This window comes from Branchiostoma lanceolatum, chromosome 16 (assembly GCF_035083965.1).
Source record: "Branchiostoma lanceolatum isolate klBraLanc5 chromosome 16, klBraLanc5.hap2, whole genome shotgun sequence".
NCBI classification, from domain to species: domain Eukaryota; kingdom Metazoa; phylum Chordata; class Leptocardii; order Amphioxiformes; family Branchiostomatidae; genus Branchiostoma; species Branchiostoma lanceolatum.
The window spans coordinates 2,199,183-2,222,144 of record NC_089737.1 but is presented as its reverse complement, the minus strand read 5'-3'; the positions used below and the strand labels follow the sequence as shown (position 1 = coordinate 2,222,144).

The 22,962-nt window shown below is 39.3% G+C and overlaps 1 protein-coding gene across 2 annotated transcripts; it reads left to right on the top strand.

Annotated features, from left to right (window-relative positions):
* The first annotated feature begins 158 nt into the window (after positions 1–158).
* Positions 159–17,299, top strand: LOC136421409 (cryptochrome-1-like). Of its 2 annotated transcripts, none has more exons than XM_066408686.1 (9): positions 159–275; positions 4,719–5,175; positions 5,679–5,946; positions 6,581–6,721; positions 9,335–9,506; positions 10,588–10,727; positions 11,624–11,775; positions 13,338–13,546; positions 14,401–17,299. In XM_066408686.1, exons 2-9 carry the CDS (start codon positions 4,727–4,729, stop codon positions 14,517–14,519), a joined length of 1,650 nt encoding a protein of 549 aa, XP_066264783.1. In that variant the 5' UTR covers positions 159–275; positions 4,719–4,726; the 3' UTR covers positions 14,520–17,299. The 2 variants fall into 2 exon arrangements, with proteins under 2 accessions (XP_066264783.1, XP_066264784.1); XM_066408687.1 differs by lacking the exon at positions 159–275 and adding an exon at positions 595–800.
* The last annotated feature ends 5,663 nt before the right edge of the window (positions 17,300–22,962 follow it).

The window sequence follows — 22,962 nt, the reverse complement described above, 5'->3', positions numbered from 1 at the left end:
TATAATTTTGTATCTCAATTAAAAAAAAAATGTACCCACTGAAATAGTCAACATACCGTTATTATCATTATTAGAGCTATTCAGACATATGATAATCATTATTGATGAATATATATAAATACATTTTGACAGGCATATCAACAAGCAATTAGGAACAGCCACATCCCAAGGCCCCAAGTTCCGGATGAGCTTTTGTTTATGCAATTTCAATTTTATATCAAATTTCTGCAAGATTTCTGCAAAGTTTGAACCATAACATGCTCAGGTATTTTCTGGTAAGTACATTGTGCCATATGATACTTTCTTGATGTCCAATTGTGTTTGTGAGTTTTGCAAACCGATAAATATTTAGCTGACCGCTGATGACCCCATTTTTTTTTCTGGCGGTGTGCCCCCCTCCCCATCCCCATGTGAAAACAAAAAACTTTCTATCTACATCAAGTATAATGTTTCCAAACTCTCTGGTGAATTCGTTGGTTTGAACATGATCTTGAGATTTAGCGGCCGTTAGATCTCCATATTTACGTAATGTCAAGGTGACCTCGTCTAAACCTCGTAAAATGTCAGGTTATATAAGCTGTACGCTAGACACGTTATATAACGTGTACGTACGGGAAAGATACCCACGTTTGCGCACGTAAAAGACTATATTAACCATTTTAACGTTATAGTTGATGTATGATATTTCTCAGAAGGACAGACAGAAGATATAAGGATCCAGAATCGTCGCGTTTTGTGGCAAAAATATTTTATCTTTATCTTTTTTTGATGTCTGTGGTCGTGCATTTGTTTGTTGTGGGGTATGTATATGAGTGTTTGTTTGCTTTTATTTGTATTTGGAAAATGGTAATATGTTTCATATTATTTAAACTTCAATCTGTTGCTATTTTGATAATTCTATTCATAGATTCCGTCCAGCAACTATTTCTTTATTATTTAGTGAATAGATCTATTTTGTATTTCTATTTTGTAGTTGACTGTACTGCTACTACAAAAGTCACTTTAATTTTTGTTGCATTGATGAAATTTTAAGATCAAGGTACTGCATTTAACTCAATTGGTCAAACAGGCTTTAGACTAAATTAGAGATGACTTTTTAATTGCCAAGAGATCATTGAACTGTCAAACCTCATTGGTCAAAGGAAGGCGTTCCTAGTTTAGCCTCATTAGTTGAACATGCTATTTGTGGTCTGAATCAGGTCTGAATCAGACAACAAATAGCATGTTCAACTAATGAGGCTAAACTAGGAACGCCTTCCTTTGACCAATGAGGTTTGACAGTTCAATGATCTCTTGGCAATTAAAAAGTCCTCTCTAAAGCCTGTTTGACTGATTGAGTTTAATGCAGTGCCTTGATCTTAAAACTTCATCAATGCAACAAAAATTAAAGTGACTTTTGTACAGTCAACTACAAAATAGAAATACAAAATAGATCTATTTACAAAATAATAAAGAAATAGTTCCGTCTGATATATCTAATTTTTAATTGCAGAGAGTCTGAGAGAGATCATTGATCTGTCATACCAAGGAGGTTATAGACACAGACATACATTTAGTAACCAAGGAGTTCCTAATTAATGATATAGCCTCCTTAATTGTACATGCTATTTGTGGTCTGATATATTTGATTGTATGATTTTATGTGATGTTCACTAAGAGTTTTACAAGTGTAATTATCTTGATTTTGTCATTTTGTACTGAGGAACAGGTTTTCACAATTATCATCAACATTATGTCGGAGTAACATTTAGTCTTATTGTAATTCTAAACCTCCCTGGTTGTACATAACAATTTTCCTTTCAGGGACAAAAAGTGATAGAAAACGGTTTAAGAGGGAAAAGGATTTTTACAATTTTCCAGCTCGAAAGAGAGTCCAACAATTTGCTGCTGTACTACTCCAATATGGTTTAATAAGAAATTGTAATTATTTACGAGAATTTATAATGTCAAAGGAAAGCATGTGTTTAGATTTTTGCTTCTGATATCTTCAAAGTATAGGAAATTTCTGGTGTTTTCTTTCTTCTTAGATTTGATTTGATCCATATCATAGATTTCATTATAAGAGATTTTACATGTATTGTAAGGCATGATTTTTTAAAATAGAACAAAACATTGTTCTCAGCTGCAAGAGGCTTTATATCGCAGAAATATAGTCTGTTGAAGTCTGTGTTTGCGTTTCTTATAACCCATTGGTTTTTTAGTATGTTTGTCATTATTAGCTCCATACAAAAATGGAGGTATTGTTTTTGGGTTGTGTTGCTTGCATACTTGTGTTTCCGATTATTTGTGGTTAGCATAACTTAAGAATGGCTGGATGGATTGTAATGATATTTGTGTGGTATGTGGGGAGGTCTTGGGAAGACAAAGTTCAAAGTCAAGTTTGGGCCGGTGTGTGACCTTGCTTGTGATATCTTCTGCCACGAGGAAAGAGATTATTATAGCCATCTTTAATTTCTTGTAAAGCATCTCTGGAGTAGTGCTGTGTACCTAAACCCGTGTTCAGGTTCAGGTCGGGATTTAGATCCAGAGGTTCAGGTTCAGCTCCAGACTTATACGTCCGGACCTGAACCCATGGCATTACCATATGTGTGCTAAAAATATTTTTTTTCCAGTGATACATGTTAAATTGCATATTAGCATATATTTTACATGCAATTTGAAAACTATATATGCAAAATTATATTCAGTCAGTAGTAAATACAAAAGTTCAGTTATAAACACAAGAACAGCAATGTTTTCATATTTTTCCAATGCAAATTTCAGGTCCGGGGTAAGTTCTTACAATTACATGTACATAGCCAACATGGGTAGTGGTTGTCAGAGAAGCTTAATTTGTTGACTATGTTATGTCCGTTTTTAAGCAACAAATGTTGACTGCACGTTGTACGACATTCAACAAAGACACGGTTTCTGAAGTGCTGATTTTAACATGCACGGCCCCTATGTGTCCATTTGGTACAGTCCTGAGCAGGCATGAAGGCTATATCTGCTATCAGCACATGTGCTGTGTCGAGTACCCACTTCTAGTTCATTAGTGTGTCAAGAGATGCTTGTTACTATTTATATATCACTCTATATGTGGAGGTTTTGAAGTTTTAACATTTTGTATTGTATTTTGAACTGTTGTGAATGTATGAGATGGAGTCTGAGTGAGAATATTGTCCATATTGGCAGAGGTGGTGGCAGGAAATTTTAGATCTTGCTGACCAAATGTTTACCCCATCGGTAATTGTAGGGGGTAAAGATGTATAGAAATATCTCAAATTGACTAAACCACGCCCAAACACTTGCCTGAAGATTGAACAGTGAATGAGGGAAGATTTTACACGGTGACAGAAAAAAAGGAAGGATGGAAAAAAATTGAGCTGGCTAGAGCTGTTTTTTCTGCTTTTAAGAAAAACTGTACAATACTACATGTACAAGTCTTAATTCTCGTCACATCCTTTGTGTGATAGGTTTCGAAAAGAAATTGAAGACCTTTGGATAGTCCAACTGTCTAGATAAATAGGTAAATTTTGTAAAATGCAATCATAGTCGTGTGGTTGCATTGTTCAAAATTTAGCTGTCTTGTGATACATACTTGTTGACGGTCAGTTCTCTCATATTCTTCCCGAAAACCCCATTACAAAGAATCGTAGGGAAACTGGACCATGCATTTTGTGGGCAACTTCCTCGGATGAATTGGACCTTCCTATCTATATAGTACATACATCTGATGATGTACACATAGGAACATGATTATAGCATAACACGTAGAGGGAATTATGGTCAATAACAGATCGCTCTGGAAAATGTGCAGGCTTCTCATACCATTTTTGGCAGGGTTGTGCATGTGATAAGGGAAAAAAGGTACATTTCTGTAAGATATATGGTAAATTTCTTGGTTGCCCAGTGCTACTTGTTAGCAGTCATGCTATCTCTGAAAACAGTTGGCTATCACCTAACATAGTACCATTTTATAAGGTTCTAACATGTAACATTTTGGGACCACTTTATTTTGGCTCTGCTAATGCTTTGCCTGGCTTGTTCAAATTTACTCAATGTTCCTAATCATTACAATGCTACGTAACTCTAATGGCAGACCCGTCTGCTAAATACATTTAGTATCTATGGCTAGGGGCTGGAAATACCAGCTACACATGCAGGTAACATTGCAGTTCTATATCTGTTACTGAGGTCTACTTGCACCTAATCTGCACTGGTCCATGTACTGGGTATTTTTTCAGTTCACAGTTGAATTCCACGGCAGATTTAACATTTAAGATGGCTCCAGGAATATTTTTAAGATTCTCTTTGATGGTCTGAAAGGAGAAGAAAAGGATTGATGCAGGTAAAATGTGTATGGTGAAGATGATTTTGAATGTTACCTGTACTTGTTCAGGTATTTCAAGCACTGTATATTTGAATTATAAAGATGTTATTTCCGTACACAAAGTAAAGCGTTCACCAACAAGCTTTCGATCACTCCTCTGATCCTTCTCAAGCTGAAATGACCTGAAGCCTACATCATATGACCTGAACAGAAGTGTGACATCAGCAGCAGGTCAGAGGCGCCGAGCAGGCTGTATGGCCCCCCGTCTCGGTCCAGGGATGGTCGATGGGCTCTAATGTAGATGGCCTCTTTCACTCCTCTTAGAAGTACGTGAAGTTCAGCCCTTTAGTCAGTTTTACAGTTCAATCTATAGTTCTGAATAAATCGTGTCCTTTGTTGTCTACAGGTAGTGAAATGACGGACAAGGAAATCAACATGGATGTTCAGGGGCAGCACAACACCATCCACTGGTTCCGCAAAGGCCTCCGTTTCCACGACAACCCGTCCCTCCTCCACGCCCTGCGTACGTCCCGCCACGTGTACCCCGTCTTCGTCCTGGACATCGATTTCATGAAGGACTTCAAGATTCACTGCGGAGACAACCAGTGGAGATTCGTGGTCCAGTGCCTACAGGACTTGGATCACCGGCTGCGTATGTACGGCCTGCGACTGTTTGTGGTTCGTGGGAATGCGGAGGTGTTCTTTAAAGAATACTTCCGGAAGTGGAACATCACACAGCTGACACACGACATCGAAACGGAACACTACCACCGCTTCCGTGACGCGGCGGTGAGAAAGATTGCGGAGGACGCAGGAGTAGAAGTTGTCAACTATGTGGCACACACACTTTACAATGTCGACAAGTAAGTATGTTGTAGAAGTGTTGAACCAAACAATCTCAATATTGTCTGAAGTAATCTTGAGATTTTTGATTTTCAACAACGCATGACGATTCTGACGGGGGTCATTATGATCCATATAGTGACATGTATATATGATATGTTTAGTCAATATGGTTGGACGGGAAGGTTTTAAAGAGTAGAAAATTGTCTGACTCTGTAATGTCTGTTTGACTGTAGGATAATAGAATACAATGGGGGGGACAGCACCTCTCACATACAGGAAGTTCCAAAAGGTGCTGAGAGACTTTGGCAATGAAACGTAGCCTAGCCCATGAAAACACTTTACTTCAAAAATTGTCTGACTCTGTTATGTCTGTTGTCCGTAGGATAATGGAATACAACGGTGGGACAGCACCTCTAACATACAGGAAGTTCCAAAAGGTGCTGAGAGACTTCGGCAATGAAACGTAGGCCATGAAAACGCTTCAAAAATTGTCTGACTCTGTTATGTCTTTTGTCCGTAGGATAATAGAATACAACGGTGGCACAGCTCCGCTAACATACAGGAAGTTCCAAAAGGTGCTGAGAGACTTCGGCAAGCCTCCGCAGGCCAGTGAAACGGCCACGGAGGAACACTTCGCCAGCTGTTCCATACCGCCCGAGGCCTTACGCGACGAGAAGTACAACATGGTCACGCTGGAAGAGTTGGGGATAAGGTGCGAAAATCCCACCAAGTTTGTCGGAGGGGAAACGGAGGGACTAAGAAGAGTGGAAAAGCATCTGCAGAATCAGGTAAAGCCAGACTGTTGAAATGTTGAAATGTTCGCGGTGGTTTCATGTTTGCGATTTTTGCGGTCACTTTTTCACCGCAAACGCTTGTTCCGTCTCCTGCTTGGCAATGCCTACCCCATTGGGTTGATTGCGAACTTGAAACCACTGCGAACACTCCATTTTCTCCCTAATTGAATCCCTGCAAGCTTAGATGCAGTTACAGTATTTTCAGAATTCAGGCTTCCTTCTTCGATATTAGAAAAACGAAGAAATTTTGCCATGCATAGCCATATTTTTTACTTTCTATTCTTATGTATCGCTTTTGCCTTTCCAGCCAAAGCAACAGCGGATGCTGTCTGAAACATCTGTTTCCAAATTTGATTCAGTTGCTTGTGTAACTGTTACCTTGCGCATCTTATTACCTGGATGACATACGTTTGTGAATATTAGTCATCCAGGAAATTAAAGAAGACGATTTTGATTCAATCTATACCATTGGATTACAATATGAAAATATCAGATGTCCATCCGACATCTCACTAATGAATTTAAAAGGTCTGATATTTTGATATATTGAATAGATATTTTGGTAAAAATTTTGATACATTGAATTAAAATTTTGTTTTTCATTGATGTATTGTGTTGTGTGTTGCAGGGTTGGATTACCCAGTTTGAGAAGCCGAAGACAGAGCCCACCTCCCTGCTACCCAGCACCACCGGCCTCAGCCCCTACTTCAGCTTCGGCTGCCTCTCAGTACGACACTTCTACCATCGACTGGACACCATTTACGCTAAGGTACTGTAAATGCAGACATGTTCACGGTGGTTTTATGTTTGCAGTTTTCACGGTAAGCTCTTCGCCGCGAACTTAAAACCACCGTGAAATGCTTTGCCCTCCTACCCCCTTGTCTACTATTGTCTCTAACGCGAACTTAAAACCACCGCGAACACTACATTTTCTCCCTGCCACAAAATTCAAACCATGCAAACTTAAAACTCAGCCCGTACTTCAGCTTTGGCTGCCTCTCAGTATAACACTTCTTCCATCTAGTGGACACCATTTACGCTAAGGTAGCGTACATGTATACGACATGCCTGTGGCTTTTATAGGTTTTCTTTAGTGCTTGCAGTTATGTTTTTTATTATTTTTAATTTCTATTTTTTATTCCAACATAAAAAAAGCAAGCACTAAACGCAAAAGGCAAAAATGTGTAAGGAAGTATGAAACACGAACCGTACGGGAACAATACAGTAACTGGGGTGCAAAAAAATGGTTATGCTGTATTTGTTCACCTGCCGGCATAGTTTGACTGGGTGCACCAGTGCACCTATATATTTCTATGGGGTTACCTTCATAAAGATAGAATTTTTAAGGAAACTGTAGAATTTCAGATTCATGTTCTAAAGAGAGGCAGTGAAATTTGTAATTAGGTTTGCCTGACATTCTACCTTACATGTATTTTATGCTGTGCACCCAATATTCTGTCTGGCTACATTTTTAGGTTAGGTGCTGCACCAGCGCACCTGTTCCCAAGTATGATTTTTAAGCCCTGCTGTACATAGTCATGATTCAGACAGTCTAGAGCTCGACATATGGCTTTAGTTGGAACTGAAGCAAGGATTCTGCAAAATTGGGCAGAACAGATTTCTAAAAATATTCTATTGGAATTGTCTTGTATTTCTTAGCCTGAGTGTCATCCTGATTAGTTCTGTGAAGGCAGAGCCTGGAACTAAACAGGATGACACTCAGGCTATGTATTCCTGACACATTGAAAGAATGCCAGTGGCATTTGACACATGGGTCAGAGACCTTTCATGATTTATGTAAGGGATACCTCAGGGCCAGTTCTTATTTGATTTGACAGTTGAAAGTAGTTCAAGCTATTCTTAATTGTGCCCAAAGGCTCCTTAATAAGAACTGCTTACTGAAGCGTGAAGGCCGATGAAATGAAGCAATTAACGCCTCAACTCTCTTACTGACAGATGGCTGATACTTGCTTCAACTAGATAGAAAACCTATTAAAAGATAAAAGAAAGACAAACTTACAAGGCACAAATGCAATTAGAAAGTAATGAGGAACATTTACAGCATGTGCGTACTTCTATCAACTCAATATTCCCGAACTGCAATTAGATGATACTGTAAATGTTGAAAATTTCGCTGTGGTTTCATGCTTGCGACTTTCGTGGTGATTTCTTCATCGCGAATTTAAGACCACGGCAAAATAGCGTCCTCTCCAATGCTAGGACAAGTTTGGCTACCAACACTAAGGTTGTAAAAGTACTATCCAGAGACCAGATTTGGTACTGTAGTATACTAGTTTGGAGATGGGCTGAAGAGTGGTGGGTCGGAGCGTTGAACTGCAATACTGAGCCAATCCTCCTTTTGATTTGATCTAGATAAACGTGTCAGTAGATGGAAAAGTCGGTTGAAAGAACAAGTATGATGCCCAATTTGAGACAGTATATGAAGTACTTAAGTTAAGAAGAGTATACTAAATGTAGTACTCTAAATACATGTAGTGACAGTTTATCATGCCAGTCAGCAATGCCAAAAGCAACTGTTCTGTCTGTCTATAGCACCCTTGCCGAGTTGCTAGTAGGTGTGAGGCGCCGGCTGGTCTTGGTATTTTGTGACTGTAGTGCTACTATTGTTTCAGCCGCAAACATAAAACAACCGCAAACACTTCAATTTCTTCCTACCTCAAAATTAAATCTCTGTGAACTTAAAGCCATGATTTACAGTAAAGAGGAACATAGCCTGTCAAAATGAGTTTGAGAAGTTGTGATTAGATTTTTATCATATTTTGTACATGTGAGCAGGGAGGCATTGGAAAAACAAAGGGTAATTTTGATTTTTGGGCTTTCGTTAACTCTTTCCCACACCTTGTATATGGGAGTGCCCATCTCCATTCAGGGCTCGAAATACTGGGCGCATGTGCACCCAAAAATGGATCTTTGCACCTAATTTCTAACATAAATATTTTTGTAGTCTGTACGGGTGGGGTACTATTGTACACAAGTATACAGAATATTCTTCAAATTTTATATCAGAAAAAGCAATAAACCTTTGTTGTGTATTAGTAGTTTGTTTGATGTACTACTTGATTAGAATTTGAATTGAGCTATAAGATTACAGATGCAAGTTCTTCAGAAAGGCAGCTTGGTTTTTGATTAGGTTTTTCTGATATTCTACTTTATTTCATGTTGTGCACCCACAATTCTTTCTGTGCACCTAAATTTTAGGTTATGTGCACCAGTGCACCTATTCCCAAAAAAGAATTTCGACCCCTGCCATTTCTACAGCCCAAAGGCCACAAAGTTGTGCAATGTCACTACACTGGAGTTCCAGTTGCAGATTTCTGTATCATTTGTTCTAAACTTGCTATTGGTTGAAACTCTTCTCCAGGCGAAGGACCATTCGCTGCCGCCGGTGTCGCTCCAGGGGCAGCTGTTGTGGCGAGAGTTCTTCTACGTGGCGGCGGCACAGACGCCGAACTTCGTGGTGATGGCGGGTAACCCGATCTGCCTCCAGATCCCCTGGTACGAGAACAGGGAGCATCTCCGCAGGTGGCGAAACGGTGCGTTCTTCACATCACTTTTGTGGATACGTATATTTTCCACATGCTGTGAAACCTGTGTTAGTGGACACCTGAATATTGCAGCCACCTGGCCACAGTGGTCAATTTTTGTCGGTTCCTCGGATTTTTGCCATTAACATAAGCATTAAGAATGCTGGCCATAGCGGTCACTGTCCAATGTGGTCGTGGCCACACGATTTCCGGTCCGGCCGCTGTGCCAACACTGCCAATTATGGTCATTGGTGGCAAAACGGTGCATTCTTCACATCACTTTTTTACATGTATTTTGCAAATACAGTAAAACCTGTAAAAGGTGGCCACCTCTACATAAGGACCACCTTATCTGACGATGTGTTTCTGCATCTGTATCTGTAAAGCTGGTCTAACACAGACACGCAGCGTGGCAGCAGCTGGTTATACCTAACCTTTGCACATCTAGCTGCAAGTTGCTAGTTTTGGCGAGTAAACTCCATCAAAAGGACCAATTATATTATGTAATTTTTGTGTAGTTTAAAGGCACCCAGAGCATTTTATGAGGCTTGAAAACTGGAAATATTCTAGTTGCTGTAATCTTCATGAAATTGACATTTAATGCCACTGTTTACCACATTTGAGTGCTAATTTCATATCAAAAGTGCTCAAAAGCGGCACAAAAATAAGCTACATGGCGATCTTTTAGTTTCACGCGCCTAGTGTAAATAGACCGATCCCATAGCCCCGCCCACCTCCGTCAAAACGTAGAAATGCAAAATTAAAAGATAAAAATGCAAATATTTGACGGACATGCAGTCACGCTCCCATTGGTCAAACCGCTAATTCTGGTGGACAGTCAGGATCAGTCTATTAGGGCTTAGATTTTCCATCAGTTCTCACCACACAACGACATCGTGTCTTTGCTCCTTTAATGTCGATATGTAATGGTATAGTGTTATTGAAACTTACTACGTGTAGGAATGACTAGAAATTTGAGTTTTTTCTAATTCGAGTTTCAAGCCTCATAAAATGCTCTGGGTGCCTTTAACAGATTCCCACAGATGACATTTTCTGCATGACTTTGTTGTCCTTGTTCGTTCCTCTGTAGGGGAGACAGGCTTCCCCTGGATAGATGCTATCATGGCCCAACTACACAAGGAGGGGTGGATTCACCACTTGGCACGGCATGCTGTGGCCTGCTTCCTCACCAGAGGGGACCTGTGGATCTCCTGGGAGGAGGGGCAAAAGGTGTGCTAATCACTGTACACCCTCCCTCTCTTAGCCATCTACACACTTCCTGACCTTGTAACCAATACACATTATTTTTCGAAAGGCTAGCTTAGTAGGGAGGAGGTTAAGTGACCATTTGACCGTCTTTTTCCCAAATATTTGGGAATATTACAAACAAAGTGTTGGAATCAAGGTATGATGTATGCTCTTTCAAATTCCATGTTTAACTTTACCATTATGGTAACAACTTTGAAGAAAGGGCTTCCAAGCTCAATACAATGTATGAATGAAGTCATCTAGTTTTTCTGTAAAGATATCACATTAATGCCTGTCAAAAGTATGTCAATTTCGTGCATTTACAAAAAAAATGCCGGAAATCCTTCTTACCAATACTGTAAATGCATTTAAGTTTGCAGTAGGGAGAAAATGGACTGTTCACGGTGGTTTTAAGTTCGTGTTTGAAACAATAGTAGCGCTACAGTCACATAATGGAAATACTGGTGGTTTACGGACAGCCAGTCAGAAACCAAGATAGCTGCATATTTACCATAATAGGTGCCTCATAATACTGTACAATGTACATTACGTAGTGCAAGGGGGTTGATGGGCTAAAATTTTCGTTGTGGTTTTAAGTTCACGCTGAAAGGTTCACGGCAAAAAACGCGAACATAAAACCACCACCAACATTTCTGCATTTACAGTTACCCTCATTGAAATATCTTTAGTCTACAAGTTTGTCTTAAACACATTATGGAAACTGACCAAGCTCCTGTGTCTCCTAACTCTCAGGTGTTTGAGGAACTATTCCTGGATGTGGACTACAAACAAACAAACAAACAAACAAATAAACAAATAGACAAATAAACAAACAATTATTTCCTACGAAAGCTGATTGATCTAATGTCTAACCCTAGGTGTTTGAGGAGCTCCTTCTGGATGCGGACTACAGTGTGAACGCAGGGAACTGGATGTGGCTGTCAGGCAGCGCGTTCTACCACCAGTACACACGGATCTTCTGTCCAGTGAGGTTTGGCAAACGGACAGACCCTGACGGTACCTTCATCAGGTACGTTGGATGGAGTAACAGTTGAAATCATAATGCGATATAATGAACCACTGCTGTAAGGCCCCGTTCATGATGCAAAAAGTAAAACGGTTCGAATCTTTTCTGCAAAATAAATCATTTGTGAACATGAACCCTCCGTAACCGTTTCGTTCCGTTTTATTCTGAACCTCCTCCCGAGGTAGCTTGCAACGGTTCAAAATTAAAACGGTTTCGGGGAATTGTCACTATGAATGCAAAAGCGACGCCAAACTGTCTTGCCTCAGTGTTTATGACGTCATACACCGGGTATAAGTTGGCAAGTACAGTCTCCTGGCTCCAGGGGATCAAACTCGGGCCCACCAGTGCACAGGCCACACACCATAACTGCTAGGCTAAAAGGTCCAGACCAGTTAGACTGGTCATTTAGTGGCGCTTGTACCCCACTGTTACAACTGCATACATGTCATTGATAAGTTACTGATAGATTTTGCAATCTCAGATTGCGACATACCTTAGACCCTACAATGTAGTCTGTCTGTCGAGTGCCTTTTGGATCGTCCTTTTCTTCAAGTGTATCCGATTTTGTGCTTCCTTTTGTGCTTGATGCCAGGACTTTGTTGCAGAAAGGCTGGTACATGTAGGTCTTTCTCTTCGCCTGACTGACATGTCAGTCTTGGTCTTATCCTGTCCCGACATGGTTTCCAGTCAAATATGTCTCTGGCTGTTCTGTTTTCTCTCATTCACTAGATGTATCCTACCCAGACCTGTCTTATTTCTCTTATCAATTGGGGCATAACTGCACTCTTATCACTTTTGTTTGATTTAGTGTGCTCAATGTGTGGTTATTCTCAAGTATGGGACAGATTTTTTAAAATATCATTAGCAACCTTATTGGAAAATTCCAAAATGTCGTTTGATACCTAATTTATTACCTGAAACATTTATTTGTCGAGATTTTATGTTATATCCAAATTCCCAAAATAAAGCTGTTACCAACAAGCTTTCAATCAGCTGCAGTCCTCTGATCCTTCTCAACTTGAAATGACCTGAAGCCTTTGTCACGTGACCTGAACGGAGGTCAAAAGTGCCAGGGAGTTAGTATCGGCCCCTGTTTCAGTTGATGTATATTACCATAGTACAATGCTTAACTTTCTTCCAACACTAAGGTATTCACGGATCAAATTTTCAATGACCACTGTCACCTTCTTCAGGACCAATAATGGCTGGGGTGCCCTGACGTATGTGGCCTCCTTATACCTCTTTAAACCTCCTTTTTCAGGGCTCTCAAGCCATCACTCAACAGAGACAGTAGGCGTTATAGACTTCCTGGCACGTTTGACCAATTGCTGACGTCACATATCCGTTAAGACATGTGTCAATAAAGTCATGGCGAGTTTATGTTCGGAAGTGATTGGTCATTATTGATCCTGAAGAAGGTGACAGTGGTCGTTGAAAATTTGATCCGTGAATGCCTTAGTGTTGGTAGAAAGTTTAATATTGTACTATAATTACTACCAACACAGATGAGCTTCCATGATGTTTATTATCATCACAGCTGAACTTTCATTACGATTGTTTTTCAGAGCGTACCTGCCAGTTCTGAAGGACTTCCCCGCTCAGTACATCTATGAACCGTGGAAGGCGCCACTCAAGGTCCAGGAGGCGGCAGGGTGCATCGTGGGAAGGGACTACTCTTTCCCGATGGTGGACCACGAGATCGTGAGTCAGCAGAACTTGGAGCTGATGCGGGAGATCCGGGAACAACAGCGACAGATCACACTACTAACGCTAGGTAAGAATGACAGCGACAGATCACGCTTCTAACAATCGGTTAGAAACACTGCAGATGAAACAAATAAAGTATGTTACTAGTCTTCATTTTTCTCTGTCTAATTTGTTTGATTTCTTTTATCCTTCTGTTACAAATACAGTAAAAAATTGTGAGAAATTATCTAAGGGACCTCCAAAAAGTGGTCACATTTGCCAGGTGGTCCTTATGTAGAGGTGGTCATTTGTACCGGTTTGACTGTTTGTTCTTATATGTAAATGTATTTTTATACACTGCAATCCTTTCTGTTCTATTCCTTTGGGACAACAATGGTACAACCTTTGGTTTGGAACAACTAAAAATGACCAGGTGCTACAGATTGAGCTACAGGGACATCTCTTATCTAGTTACTTGATTAATTTTGTATTACAAAATGTTCTACCTGGATGTCTAACATTCATAGATGTACTCTATGGTTTTCTGTATCAGAGTTAAACTGCATTTTCCAACACAAGAATTTGGACTTACCCAAATTTTGACTGATCAACTCCAGTCCTTATCAAGGAATGAGCAATCCACCGTCTCTGTGACGTCACATTATGCAGATGTGACACGTGACTCGGTGAGCAGTAGATCATATGTTAAAGAAAGTGCATGGCCTCCACCAAGCCTTTCTACGGGCATATGATAATAGAATACAGCAGAAAAAGGAATAATTAGCCAGTAGAGTCAGTCAACCACGTAGATCACATAACTGTGTGCCTAGGAATGAAACCCTCCAATGGCCAAACTCCCCTGGCAAATGTTCTTCCCACAGCCGGCGTGGTTAGTCTGGTAGAGACTGTCTCTGTAAAGCCTGGATATTTGTTGTTTTCCAGAGGGAAGAGAGGATGGGAGCAGCACCAGTACTGATGGAGGAGGCAGGAAGAGGAAACGACCAATCCACCCAGAGGGCGAAGACGAGGTCGTGAAAGTTGTAGTCACCACGGCGTTGTGAGACTCCGTCAAAATGTTCTGTTCTTACCTCTCACGTTATCTGTAATTGTTTCTGTGATTCCAATAATCAAGGAATGAAATTCAGTTCTGATTTCTCAATGTCATGTCAGAAATCTGATTTTTATACAGGAAAACTGGTGATAAGAATGGAAGGGTACATGAACGGCATTCGGAGACTCCGGCAAAACATTTTGTTCTTACGTCAAGTGTGATGGTTTATGTCAGGCTATTAGCTAGCAGGGCGTCATGGTGTCTTCTAATGACAAATTTAATGACAAAGATTAACAATATGGGCTCCCAAACATTGAGTCAAATGCAAAAAAACTAAAGCTGGAGATAGCTCTGGGCAAAATGTTCTTATGTCATGTGTGGTAGATTTTGTGATTGTCTCATTGCAATAATCAAGTGTCTTGTCCAAAATCAGATCTTTATAGTTGAAAACCGGTGATAGGAATGGAACGTTCTGTTCTTACAATGTACTTCTTACACTAAGTGTGATCAGTGTTTCTGTGATTGTACTCATTACAATAAGCAAGGAATGAAGGTCAGTTCTCTCTTTCCAGTGTCTTCTCCGAAATCTGATTTATATAGTTGAAAACTGGTGATAGGAATAGAAAGTTTAGTCGGTAAAACGTTCTGTTCATTCATCAAGTGTGCTGGTTTTTCTGATTTTTACTTGTTACAATAGTCAAGGAATGAAATTCAGTCCTCACTTCTCTGTTTCTTGTCTGAAATCTGATTGTGTTTTTGTTCAGAGGATCGAATTTAGAATTGAAGACGAAAGTGGTCTCATTTATGATCTTCTCATTGACTTTTTATAGAGGAAAACAGGTGATAAGAATGGAAAGTTTGGTGATACATTGCAGAATATATCAGGATACATGTACTTATTTTTAGTGTACGACTTGTTTCAAATACAGGATGTAACATTTGAGCTAATCGGTCCTATTTATCAAGCCCACTGTCGCCATTACAAACAAAAACTGCTCACTCACAAGTATTGTATTGTCGTGCAAGGTGTGGATTTTCAGGGATTGTAGTGGGATTGTCAAAGATAGATTCATTCTTACATATTTTTGAATGCTAAATGTATTGAAACTCTTTCCTTCTTGAACCCAGGGCTGTCACCAGGACCTGTCCCTCCGTCCTGGGACAGAAATTTGCTTGTTGGGACGGAAAAAAGAATTAATCTCGTCTATCTAAAATATCTGATATTGCTGGTAAAAATGTATTTTTGACAGCAATGACAGATCTAAACATATTTAAAGCTGGAGACAGCCCTGTTTTAACCTGATCTCATTGTTTGTAGACAATCATGAACAGTTTAAAGATCAGAACAGTTTAAAGATCAGTCATCATATTGTGTAATGTAATGAAGTGATGACGATGTGAATGTCATGATCACTTGTTTGTACAATATTTGTAGATGCCAGCTTTACAGACCAAAAACATCGAAGAGTGACGACCAGAGGAGAAACTTTCAAACCTCTATCAAAGAAACGCACAATTGTTGTCAGTCAGGGTCGGTCAACGTTGTACATATTTATCTGTTTTTGACGGAGCAGATTTTTAAAAAGACTTACAAACTTGGACAAATCAAACTGATAATCAGAAACCTTAGATTCCAGTCCATGTTGTAAGGTAAATGTGTTGTGTAAGTATTGAAAGAATATGTATAATTATGATTATTTGGTTGACAGTTAACTTGTTTTCTCTATACATATTTCATGTGTAACAGTTGGAAAGAAATATCTGTCATGAAATTCAGTGGGTGAGGGCCATACATCAAAATACCTTAACATGGAGCCTTGTGTTTGATCAATTGAGCATGAAGCACTTTTAGTGTGAGTTTTACAGTTTTACAACTTGAACATTAATGTAAGTCTGTAGGATATTTGACTGTATTTGCCAACAGTACAAAATATTGCAAAGCCAACTAACTGAACAACTTCTCTAGACACAAGTGTACTTGAACCAAAAGCAATAGTCAACAATACTGTAGTTCAGTTCTACCTCAGAGCTCGTACAAATACAACAAGTAGTCAACATTTATAAGGAACGCAAACAAGTTCAATGTATATATATATTTATATATATATGCTAGCAACTGGAATGTTGTATTTATACTTTGTAATTTTGTGGGGAACATTGATGGCAATACTGTTAGATAAAGACGCAAAGCTGTTGAACAAAACTTAAGTCATAACAGATCATTTTAACTTAACTCTTCTTGATCAAAGCACTACTTTCATCAGAACTCCAACCATGCATGTGTTTGTGTCACTGTTTTTTCACCGCATATTGAATTAACATTGTTTTAAGGATACAGTGAATTATGTACTGATAATTGGTTGAGGAATACTAGTGTTAATGTGTTGGTTAGTATTTCAATGTTATGAAAGTGCTCTCAAATTATGCGGAAGTCATTGGTAGAAGTTATAATGAAAACTGAATCATTTTTAATGAGGAATGGAATGTTAGCCTGCTTCCAACCCTATTATAGCTTCTGACTTTCTTTCATCCCCGCAAAGCGAAGACAAAAGAGACTCGGCATCTATAATAGGTTTGGATACCAGGGTATGAAGTGTAATTTTCACTCTTGTAAATGTTGTGTCACAAAAATGACCTGGTAAAAGACTTGCAAGGCCTTTGAATAGTTCCTCTGAATGGCTGAATTTTATAACAGATGATCAGGAATGACATGGTCGAAGAAGAGTTGATGTTCTCCAAACAATGGAGACTTGTAACTATGTGGCAAGAAATAAAGTTTCCCACCAATGACTTGTTTGTTTTTTGTGTGTGTTATATTGAGTGGGAAAGACGAATATTGACAGTGTAGTACATGATTTGTATGAAAATGGTTGTTGATCTACAAAATGACTAATAGGCATTGGAAAATAGCTCAAAGCAAGGACATATATATGTCCTTTCTCAAACTGGAAATGGGTAAGAATGGTATCAGAGAGTTTATACTTATTTTTATGAATAATTTCCTTCGCCGAGAAGGTTATGCATAGGGTAGCGTTTGTATGTATGTATGTATGTATGTTTGTTTGTAATGTACAACATAACTCGAGAAGGCTTGGATGGATTGTCTTGATATTTGGTAAGTGGGTAGATCTTGATGAGACTTGGAAATGATTAGATTTTGGGTCCCCTAGCGGCTTGTTACGGTACTGCAGCGGAACTTCCTGTTTTGATATCTCGTGTTCTGGACATGCTATGGAACTGATTTTTGAGTGGTAGATAGCTATTTGGACAGAGAGTAAGTGCTATTGGTTTGGGCCCCCTGGCGGCTTTTTTGGAACTGCAGGAGCAGGTTTTGCTTCAGACTTTGAAAGGGAATAGTTCAAGAAGGGCATGATGAATGGCCATGATTTTTGGTAAGTAGATAGCTTGAGTGATGATGTACATGATTAGATACTTATTATGCAAATCAGCATCTAATTTGCATAATTAATGAGGAAAGTTTGTACATCCGCCAAATTCCAGGATAGGACTCTCAAACATGTGACATATGTAACTGAGGAAGAGAGAAATATTAATTGATATGAACTAACTGAGGAAGAGAGAAATATTAATTGATATGAACTATGCAAATGAAGACCTCATTTGCATAATTAATGAGAAAATACTATAACTCAAGATGGCCTTGATGGATGGTCATGATTTTTGGTATGTCGATAGCTTGTGTGATGCTTAGAATGATTGGACGATAATTATGCAAATCAGATTCTAATTTGCATACTTAATGAGGCAACTTTAAAAATCTGCTTTGTGCCATGATATGACTATTCAAATTGTAACTGAGGAGGAGAAGAATGTTGAAGATAGAAAATATGCAAATGTGGGCCAAATTTGCATACTTAAATGAGAAACTACTATAATTCCATACTGGTAAATGACGGAAATTTCATGCATTAAATACTTTTTTTGTGACATCGGGAAGTTATGTGAATGTGAACATCGTTGAATCAAATTATGCCAAAAAGGGCCTCATTTGCATAATTGATTATCAATATTAGCATAACCCTCTTTGTTAAGCTCATACTTTGTTAAGCTCATACTTTGGACATGTCATATTTTAAGACAATCGACTGGTATGATTTATAATTGATGAGAAACACTCCTAATACGTCAGTCATAATGGTTGAAATCATTTGGCGAAGGTATGAGATCGTGGAACTCTAGTTGGTTCTGTGAAGGCTGAAATGTCCAAAACACATTGACTGAAAATTCTATCCTCTACCGCTTGAACAGACCAAGAAAACACTTGTTGAGTGGACACACGGCACGGTTCAAAAGAGACATCTTACGGCTACTTTTAACATTGCAATGCACTTTAGATCGACTCGCTCGTTCTCAGCACGTTATCCGCACCGCAGTTTGGCAGTAGCCCCAATTTCCGTTCCAACCAACCAACCAACCAACCAACCAACCAACCAACCAACCAACCAACCAACCAACCAACCAACCAACCAACCAACCAACCAACCAATCAACCAACGAACCAACCAACCAACCAACCAACCGACCGACCGACCAACCAACCAACCGACCAACCGACCAACCAACTAACCAACCAACCAACCAACCAACCGACCGATCGATCGATATCGTCTTTATTCAGCCTGCCTCACCAAACTAAACCTGGTGAAGTTATAAAGATACGCGCAGTCGGTACGGTTAAAAAGAGACACACTACGGCTGGCTGAAAAACTGCACCCAGCGCTCTTGGGAAACTAGTTCATTGATACACGGTGAAAGTGGTCCAAAGTTACGCCAATAATAACACAAACCTATGACACTGCACAAAACCCTCATTTTGGTGCAGCGAAGCGAGCACGTGTAACTAGGGAAGAGAGAAATATTATTAGATATCAACTATGCAAATGAAGACCTCATTTGCATAATAAATGAGAAAATACTATAACTCAAGATGGGCTTGATGGATGATCATGATTTTTGGTATGTGTATAGCTTACGTGATGCTTTGTATGATTAGACGAAAATTATGCAAATCAGATTCTAATTTGCATAATTAATGGAGATTCTAAAAAGTCGCTGTAATCCATGATCTGACTATTAAAATATGTGACATTTGTAACTGAGAAAGAGAGGAATGTTGATAGTTAGAAAATATGCAAATGGAGACCTAATTTGCATAATTAGTGAGACACAACTATTATACAATACTGGTAAGTGACGGCAATTTCATACTTGTGGCCTATGGAAGTTATGTGAATGTCAACATCCTTGAATCAAATTATGCTAATAAAGACCTCATTTACATAATTGATGATAAATGTGAGCATAACCTTCTTAGCGAATAAGCTCATACTTCGGACAACCGGTGTTGTTTGGGTGGAGAAGACGATCAACAGCTGGTATGATTTATAATTGATGAGAAACACTCTTAATAATACGTCAGTCATAAAGGTTAAAATCATTTTTGCGAAGGTATGAGGTCGTGGAACTCTAGTTTGGCTTTGCTTTCAAGAATGCGACCATTGAGAATCAAGCATGACAATATGTAAGGCATTTCACATACTAGTACAAAACCAGTAGATAGGTCTTAAATGTTACACTTCGGGACTCCGTTACAAAACGAGAGCCGTTTGGTAGGCTAGGGCTAATAGAAGAACACTTTCCTGTCCTCAGTGCCGATACATACCTGCTGGTTCGGTTCTACTGTACTGGGTTGAGTTATCATAAAGACAAACACGTGCTCATTGGCCCAAAACTTTCTTTTTTTCATTGATCAGAACATACTTCATATTCATTGGGTACCGTAAAAAAAACACAAGTCAACTCATGAGTAATCCTTTCCCCCTTTCATAGAACAATGTACAACAAGGGTTCGTAGACATGAACTATCCTGTTTATGCAAATGACTTACACATTTACAAAATATATGCTTGGTCATAAACACCTTTATCTAACTTACACAAGTTGCAATATTGTCAGTCCTATTATTTTCCACTTAGATAAATTACGGCCCTTTTGCATTAATTATGCAAATTAGGAATTCATTCGCATAATTGGTATCTGTTGATGTCATACTTGCCATAAACTACATATGTTACATGCATTTGAGTCTTAATAATGGAAAACACTGCAAATACAGATTTCCTAATTAGTTATGCAAATCAAGTTCCAATTAGCATAATTTGCACTTCATTATGTACATCTCTGTCTAAGCTACCTGTGTACTAAATATCACGGAAATACGTCGTTCCTTTGTTCAGTTATTCTCCTTAGAAGATTTTCACGATGACGCCCCTGCAGTTCCAGAGCAAGCTGCTAGGAGGCCCAAACCTACACCACGTCTTCATTACGCCACAAGCTATCTGTCACCAAAAAATCAAGACCATAGCACATCCAGGTGAAAAGATACAAAAATGGAATTTCTGCTGCAGTACCAAGGTCACATACCAGGGGGCCCAAAATCGACCTTGAACTTCGGCTTCACAATATCAGCATAATCCATCAAGAGGTTCTGGAGTTATGCTGTCTACATTAGTGCGGAAACACAAACATGCACACATACAGTAACACAGATATACACACCCAAAACTATATCTCCATTTTTCATGGAGTAAAAATTCCACCACAGACACTGGTTCAACGACTTTAAATGCGCAGATGGTTTCTATCTACTCTGGTCAAAAACTGTTCACCCTTAAATTTCTGCTGCATCACAATAATCCTAGACAAGAATTCCCAGACGTACAATTGTATAAAAAACAGGCAGCTCCAGATCATATCGCACCTTTAGGCAAGCCACACACCGCACAACTTCTGAAAGGAAAGTTAGATCTATTGATAGAATAATAGATAAAACGCCATTATTATTCATTTATTATTGTTCAATTCAACCACTTCTTGCTTCACAAAATAGAATTTGAATTTGGCCGTGGTAGCCCTTCAGAACGTGATAAGTTACAGGACATGTAGACTCGACCACTTCTACTGGTCAAATGCGAAAGAAATGTGTCATTGGTAGACTAATTCGCATATTTTTTGTTGGTGAATGGTCTTAAATATTGTTATTCTTGGTTTTGAATGGTCGTATAATTGGCATCAGAGTCATATAAGCCCCAAAATTCAAACCCCTTTGCGAGCCATTCCCATTTCCCATTTCCCAACTCCCGAAAAATCGGAAATTTGGCAATTTGACGGTCGTTTTAGCCACTTTTCAGGAGACGACCGGGGGCGGTACTGCAGATTGGGCTCTAATCGGGTATGCCGTCACAATTCCTAAAACTGTAAAAAATATGCAAGACACTGGGCTCAAAGCCTGGAAAAACTTTCTCAAACAAGTCCAGATGTCTTCACTTTTGTTTAGAATGACCCTTGAGACTTTTAAAACGCGAGCTGGCATATAGCGCATAGAAAACGAACGGTTTTCAGGCGTCGCGCACTGGAGCTTATGTAACACCTTGGTAGCCCGTCTAAGCGCCACCTACATTGTATAACCAAGGAGGTTTTGTGTACATCACTTCGTGTACTAATGAGAAGCTTAAAGATAATACGGACATCATCCGTTCTCCCGTAACAACTGTTCATACGCTTATATTTGTAGTAAGGGGCTGTCAGAGAGTCCCGGCCGTCACTCAAAAAACATTACGATCTTTCACCCAAACATCTGCTTGGATCTAGGTAACGTTAGGTAGCCTTGTTTCAGAAAGCTGGTGTTGCAAACTAGATATTTTTTTCAGGAGGTAAGTTCGTTATATAGTCCTGTTTTAGAAGATGTATGGTGTAACAACACAGACAGATATAGTCAGGAGTGAACTGTGCCAAGTTTCAGTGTTGGTAATATAAATAGTGAAAATACAGTAGGTTTCCAAAAAATACCCAAAACGTGGAGCACATTTTAGGTGCAATACATCCTGTACCATAATGATATAAAACATTGTCTCTTATCATAATGCACCTCTAGTTCAAGTATAAACATTGAGTTAAAACTAAGTCAACTAAAATGTTAGCATGACTAATTCACACGCTTCAAGCAGCCCATCCACTGGCTAAGCCTATAAGAATGAACGAATGAAGAGAGAAACGAACTAGACTGGCCGTCATTTGCTTTAAGAGAAAATTCAGTATGTTTCGCCCATACTCCTCATGCAAGAAGTGGGCTGTCCCAAAATAACTCCTGGGCAAATCCAAGTTTCTGCATAATTTATGCAAATGAGGTCCTCATGAGCATAAGTTATGTCCAGGTGATTTCACCTTTCCTACATGTACCTACATGTTCAAGATGACATCCGCAGCTTTTACAATAAGGGGAATACAACATCATGCATAAATTATGCAAATGAGGTCCTCATTAGCATATGTCATGGCCAGGCGTGTGCACCTTTCCTAAAGCTACCTACATCTCAAATATGACATCTGCAGCTTGTACGGTAAGGGAAATACAAGTTTCTGCATAAATTATG